The sequence below is a fragment of the Pteropus alecto genome, unplaced genomic scaffold, assembly GCF_000325575.1.
Source record: "Pteropus alecto unplaced genomic scaffold, ASM32557v1 scaffold8, whole genome shotgun sequence".
NCBI lineage: Eukaryota > Metazoa > Chordata > Mammalia > Chiroptera > Pteropodidae > Pteropus > Pteropus alecto.
The window spans coordinates 23,693,880-23,700,334 of record NW_006494609.1 but is presented as its reverse complement, the minus strand read 5'-3'; the positions used below and the strand labels follow the sequence as shown (position 1 = coordinate 23,700,334).

Below are 6,455 nucleotides of genomic sequence, written 5' to 3'. Positions count from 1 at the left end.
GGGAAGGGGGTCTCCTTCCTCAGGGGATCTGAGACTGAGGCTGGCCGTCCCCATGCTGGCCACCCAGGAGGCCCCCTTGCCCCACCCCACCATCTGTCTAAACACAGGCCCGGCAGGCATCCACCGCCCATATAAGGTGGCCTGCAGTGGGCTGCGCCTTCCTCCTTGGGCTCATGGGGCCCCAGCTCCCTGAAGCTCCTGGAGGGCAGCCCGCTAGCCCGGGGTCTTGGTGGCGAAGGTCAGGTAGCCAGTGTGGCCCACAGCCTCCTTCATGGGTGTGCCGCTGCGGAAGGGGCTGGCGTCGGGGCCGGGGCTGGCTCCCAGGTCCGGCGTGGGCAGGCTGACCGTCCGCACGTTGTACACTCGCGGCAGCGCCTCCAGGGTGCTCAGCTCCGAGAAGCCTCTGGCTGCCAGCGCCTGGCAGGTGCGCTGCACCTGCTCGATGCACGGCGAGAAGGAGCAGAAGCGCCCACCTGCAGGGAGCAGGACAGGGTGTCAGAGGGCAGGGGGACTGCAGGACCCCGGAGCCCGCCTGGCAGCCCCCTCTGGCCAGGTGTCTACGGCTGGGACTGCAGGTCAGAGGCAATGCTGCCCCTGGTCCCTCCAGGAGCAGGTGCTGGTAAAGAAATCACACTGTGAGCGAAGAGGTCTGAGGCTGGCCATGTGCTCTGGCCACAAAGAGCCAGGGTCAGGGACCAGGGTGAAGGCCGGGTTGGGGATTAAGTAGAGCCTTGGCATCACAGCTGCCATTGCATAGAGAGGGCATAGAATAGCTCTAACCACACAGCCCTAACTACACAGATCTAATCAGATAGTTTTAACCAGACAGCCCCCAACCAGAGGGCTCTAACCTGATGGCTCTAACCAGACAGCTCTAACCAGACAGCCATAACCCTATAGCTATAACCACAGCCCTAACCACACAGATATAATCAGATAGGTCTAACCAGACAACCCCCAACCAGAGGGCTCTAACCAGACAAGTGTAACCAGACAGGTCTAACTGGACAGCCCTAACCAGACAGCCATAACCCTATAGCTGTAACCACAGCCCTAACCACACAGATCTAATCAGATAGGTCTAACCAGACAGCGCTAACCAGATGGCTCTAACCAGACAGATCTAACTGAACAGCCCTAACCACACAGCCCTAACCAGACAGTGCAGCACAGAGCTGGGGGGGAAGGGGGCCGCAGGAGGGTGGGGGCACTGCCGGCACAGGAAATTAAAGGGTGTCACCACCTCCTGGGAAGTGGAGGCGCCTACTCTGAGCGAGCCAGAAGGCCAAGGATGACAAGGCGGGGGTGGAAGCTGACAGGCCCTTTCTGCCACCTCCCACTGGGGGCCGCCCGCCGCGCCCCTCAGCCTGGCTAGTGCCAGCCAAGGTCCCGATCCTGGCAGGAAGGGCAGGAAGCCAGGGCGGAGGAAGGGATGTGGCCTGGGCGAGTCCTCAATTGCCCACGAGGCCTGGTCACCTCAACCATGCCAAGGGATGTGGGTCCCTGTCAGGGCTGTGGGGCGGTCTGGGCTTGGAGGAGGCACAGACAGCTTGATGCCAGCCCGGAGAGGGCACAATGTCACTGCCAAGAGGGTAACCGACCCCTGTGCACGCTGCCAGGGACACTGAGGCCCCACTAGGGGAGGGCCTGAGCCTGCCGGCCAGCCTGAGGCCCGGGGTTGCCGACCTGGGTTCGCAGCAGGCGGGCGAGCAGCCAGCAAGCGCAGATGTATGAGCGAGTCGAGAGCCTCTGGCCCAGAACACACTGGTCCAAGGAAAGAGCCCAGAGGAGGGGCTTAGAGGGGCACATGGGACAGGGACAACAGATGGCGTGGCTCCCCTGGGCCAGCTACCAGCAAGGAGCCGCAGCAGCCAGAGGGAGGCCAGGGAGTGGGACTGCCTGGGCTCGGCCGAGGCTGGGCAGCTGGCTCTGGACTCCCTGCGACAGAGGCCTAGATTCGCGACATCCCTGCAGTGAGGGCAGGGGCCCCGCCAGTGCCCAGGGCAAAGTGGAAGGCGCGGAGATGTGGGGGAGCAAGGGCTGCCTCTTTCCCCAGCCCCAGGCCACCCTGGCAGAGACTAGGGACCCAGATGTCCAGGGCCGAGCCTGAGCCAGCCAGCAGGGGACCCGCTGGCCGCTATCTTGCTGTGGGGACCACCTGGCATCTGTCTTTCAGAGGGGCAGCCCTGCCCCCAGGGTGCCCGGCCTGCCTGCCCCCTCCATACAGGCTCAGCTCGGAGGGGGAAGGGGCCCGGCTGCCCGAGCTGCTCCTTCTCCAGAAAAGGGAAAAATCCAGGGCCTCGCCAGCGCCTCCCTGGCTGGTGGCCCATTTCCTGCCTCCACACCAGCATCTTCCCTAAAAGGGACCAGCTCTCCTTGGCTCGTAGCTTGGGGGAGGGGAGACTCTGTGGGGAAACCACTGGGGTCATGCGCTGACCTCTGACCTGACACGCCCAGTAGTGCAAGCCCACCCCGCACTCAGGCGGGGCTGCCACATTCCCCAGGGGACTCAGACATCTCTGGGCAGGCGCCCAGGCGCCAGCCTGACTCTGCAGAGCTTCACCTCACCAGGTGGGAGAACAGGCGTCCCGGGCCAGCCTGACTCCCGGGCCAGCCTGACTCACCCCTGCCTTGGGCCACTAGGGGTCCTGGCCACTGTGTGGCCTGGCGATTTCTGGCTTCTCTGGGCTTCAGACCACCCAGAGCTGGGCCCCTCCTCCCAGGAACCTGATGCACCTTCGACCTTCAGGGCGTCCCAGGCGTGGCCCACGGCCTCCCAAGGGGACGGGATGTCCAGGAAGACAGCATCTGCCACGTGGCTCACGCCGAAGCCGCTCCGGCACACGTCCTGGTTGTGCACGGTCACCCAGCGGCCCACACGGTGCTCCTGGAACTCGTCCCGCGCCTTCTCCGCCCGCTGCTGGTGAAACTCCACCGTGTGTAGGTGGCCCGTGGGCGCGATGGTGCGGATGATGGCATGGGACACAGAGCCGCTGCCAGTGCCTGCGGGACGGGACGGGCGTCAGGCCGGACTGCTGGGGCCACACAGGAAACCACCCCATCCTCGCCCAGGGAGACCCAAAGAGGGCCCACGAGGTCAGCCGGCCCAGGTTACCAGCGGGCATCGTTTGTTAGCGTCTGTCGGTCCCGGCTGCCCAGGGAACCACTGGGTCAGGGGCTGACCTCTGGCCTCCGGCTGGGGTACAGACAAGCTGGGATTGGTCATGGACGTGTACGGTGGGTCCAGGTGGGAGAGTGGCCACCCCGTCCACTGCACAGACCTGGCGACCGAGTTCTGTGACGGGCTGGACTGGCCCGAGGCTCTGCAGGGCTCCCGGCCCCCTGAGCTCCCGGCACACACAGGTTGCTCCGTCTCTCCTGTTCCCAGGGGTACCCCTCTGCCCCCGCCTCGCGGTACCACGACGCCATCTTGCCATGGAGCTTCTCTCCCCGCACGTCATCGACTCCCAGTTTCCCTCCAGCCACACGGGCCACTTCTCAGCTTCTTTGGGGGCCGCCCCTCCACCTGACTTCCCATCCTGCAGTGCCAGGCCAGGGCCTGCGTCCCTCATCCCTCCCCCACCTCCCCTCGACCCATGGCTGCCATTTACTGCTGACGGCTTCCCAGAGCCACGTCCCTCCACTCGACTCCTACCCAGCATCCACTGCACATTCACCCACATTCACTGCTTCTCCTCAACACCCAAACAGCACTGGCACTAACAAGCACAAAGCTGGACCCGATCCAGCCCCGCCCACTCCTGCCAAGCCTGCCCCAAGCTTGGCAGCCATACCCCTCGGCAGAGGCCGCCAGGAGCCAGGAGCCAGGGGCCGCCCTTGACTCCCGCTCCCACTGACATCTGACCCACCAGGAACTCTGCCGCCACCTTCCACACCTCTCCAGGAGCCATGCTTGGTCCTCACCTGCCTGCCACACCCACCTGGGCCCCTCCCTCCTGGCTCTGAAGAAGCCACCAGACTGGCCGCCTTCAATCCTGTCTCGACACCGCAGTCGACTGGGCTCTGCACACGGGCTGAGCTCCCCTTCCCATGACGGGTGGAGTCAGGCTCCCAGCCGCGCCCCGGGCTGTGCCCTGTCTCCTCCACCCTCACGTCCTGATCCCGCTCCCAGCCTCCGTGACGTCCCTCACGCAGGGCCTCCGCGCAGTCTCCCCCAGGGTGACACTCCATCGGCTCTTGGATACCTCCTCCTCATTTCTGACTCAGTGTCGCCTGCAGAGAGGTCTTCTCTGATCGCCCTAGAGGGACCTCCTCTGAGTCACCCTGAACTTTCGGCCCTGAATCACGAGCCTCAGTCAACGCACTGAAATGGTCACACTGGGCTTGCTACCCGTGCCTCTCTGAGAAGCAGAAACCTGGTCTGTCTCGCCCACAGTTCCTAGAAGGGCAGCTGGCACATCAGAGGGGTGCAGAAGTGTGCCCGCTGAGCGAGCTCTTTTCACCTGAGTGGAGTGAGGCCTGGGCCAAGGAAGCACAGGGAGCAGCAAGGATGGAGCCGGCTGAGTTCTGCCGTCCACCTGCCACCGGTGCCCAGGGGTCCTTGTGCTGAGCACTCGGCCTCTGCGCAGCCCCTTCCACTCTCTGACCCAGGGCCTAGGGCCTGAACCCGACTCTTCCCATTTCGAAGTGATTGGCTGGGCAACAGGGACCATCCAGTTGTCCACATGGAGAAACAAGGCTCACAGAGGGAGAGGATGGCCTGAAGCCCTCAGAGAGCTGGCGGCATTGGTGTGGGGACCTCTTCAGGACCCCGATCCCAACTGTCCAGCCCATGAAGTACGTGCCAGGAGTCCAGGCTCACGTGGGCCTGGGCCGCGTGCTTCGATCTCCACCCCAGGTGGTCCCAGCGCTTCTGGGTGTGTCTGTGTGTGTGAGGCCCAGGAACAGCTGGTCTTTAGGCCCTTCTACCTGAACCCCGGGTCCTGGGCTCAGCGACAATGATGCTGGCCGGAGATGCGCATGGGGCAGGCTCCCCACCTACCATGAGCACCTTGGAGCTGCCCTAGCCACCCTCCAGGAAGGGGCACCCCTCTGTCCTAGGCCTGGAGCTCCCATTCGCAGCAGTCAGGGACTGCTAGGCCAGGCACCCCCTGCCCTCTGTCAGCCCAGGGTAGGGACTGACAGTCAGCACCTTGGTCAGCACCAGGCAGCTCTCTGGCCCAAAGGCCGGCAGGACCCTCAATAGCCACCACCTCCTCGGGGCCTATCCTTGGTCACCCTAACAGTGCTCACTCAGATGACAGCACCAGCCTCCTAACCAGCTTCCTTGCTTCTGCCTTCACTCCCGATAGACGCCCCCAGAAAGACTCTGTCAAAACAGAGGTCCAGGAGCCACGCCGGTCTTTGGGAAGGGCATGCTGGAGGCTGTCTGCGTGTTGGGCCTGACCTCCCCCTTCACGGCAAGTCCTCAGAGAACCGAAGCAGCCCGAAGAACTCACCGGATTCACAGACCACAGAGCCAGGCCGAAGCTCCAGCATCATGGTGAGCAGGGCAATGTCAGTGGAGTAGAGGATCTGGGTGCGGTGTGGCAGGTTCAGCGTCCAGAGCTCGGGGGTGGGGTGCAGCACGTAAACCCAGCCGCCTCGGCCACACGTCACCTTGGAGCCGAAGGGGCGGCCGATGAGGTCTACGGAGTGCCGCAGGACGCCATGCCGGGTTTGGGTCTGCGCCCCACGCTGCACGCGTACTGCCACCATGGCGCCATGGCCCAGTGACAGGATGGCTGTGTCACCCTCTTTAATCAGCTCCTCGTAAGCCACGAAGCTCATGACGGTGCTGTCTTGTGTGTGCCAGGGACCTGGAAAGAGGTGCGTGGGGGCTCAGTACGTAAGGGCGCCAGGAGGCAGGACGTGCATGGTGACACCCAAATCCTGAGCCTGGGCGTGGGGGTGGGGTCAATGGCTCCGGCCCTGGCACCGTCCACCCGGGCAGCCCAGTAGGGCTACACCTTGGCCTGACATTCGGTCCCAGTCATGAGACGGGCTCTTCTTGGTCTGGTCATGAGACAGGAGCCGTGAGCCCAAATCACAGATGGACTTAGGCCAGGCGATGGGTGGAAGGGTCCCCACAGAGCCAGGACCTGACCCTCTCGTCCCCCTTCTCCAGAGCCTGATTCCCATTCTGGCTTCAGAGGAGAGCGGCCACCAGCGAGGGAGCAACGAATGGTCACCTCCATTCCAGGTTCCATTCCGCGGCACCCCCTCTCCTCATTCTTTCCCAAGGTGGGCTTCTGGGAAGACGGGTGGCGGGGGGAATGCAGGAGAGGCAAGGACCCCAAAAGCAGAGTCTGGGGACGCGCAGTGGGCCTTTAAACGAAGCACTGGCCGGATCAGTGCAAAGCGGGGGCGGGTCGGGGCTTGGCCGGGAGGGGCCCCCCCGAGGCCGGAGGGACGCGCAGGGCCCGCCGGGGCGACTCCCGCCCGCCCAGTGCCAC

At 64.3% G+C, this 6,455-nt stretch overlaps 1 protein-coding gene across 2 annotated transcripts; it reads right to left on the bottom strand.

Moving 5' to 3' along the window:
* Positions 1-6: 6 nt before the first annotated feature.
* Positions 7-6,373, bottom strand: TRMT61A (tRNA methyltransferase 61A). Of its 2 annotated transcripts, none has more exons than XM_025042154.1 (4): positions 6,192-6,373; positions 5,460-5,819; positions 2,625-3,003; positions 7-473 (listed from the first exon to the last, which is right to left on the bottom strand). In XM_025042154.1, the coding sequence occupies exons 2-4, from the start codon at positions 5,788-5,790 to the stop codon at positions 98-100; spliced, it is 1,086 nt and encodes a 361-aa protein (XP_024897922.1). In that variant the 5' UTR covers positions 5,791-5,819; positions 6,192-6,373; the 3' UTR covers positions 7-97. The 2 variants fall into 2 exon arrangements, with proteins under 2 accessions (XP_024897922.1, XP_006925656.1); XM_006925594.3 differs by having other exon boundaries at positions 64-473; positions 2,737-3,003.
* Between the last annotated feature and the right edge of the window lie 82 nt (positions 6,374-6,455).

What these genes read in the sequence shown, in the direction of transcription:
- TRMT61A (XM_025042154.1), bottom strand. Translation starts at nt 5,790, where the DNA reads ATGAGCTTCGTGGCTTACGAGGAGCTGATTAAAGAGGGTGACACAGCC. An exon ending in CTCTGTGGTCTGTGAATCCG is followed by an intron (nt 3,004 to 5,459) that starts GTGAGTTCTTCG and finishes CCCGTCCCGCAG; the next exon opens with GCACTGGCAGCGGCTCTGTG. An exon ending in CCTAGTGGCCCAAGGCAGGG is followed by an intron (nt 474 to 2,624) that starts GTGAGTCAGGCT and finishes TGCTCCCTGCAG; the next exon opens with GTGGGCGCTTCTGCTCCTTC.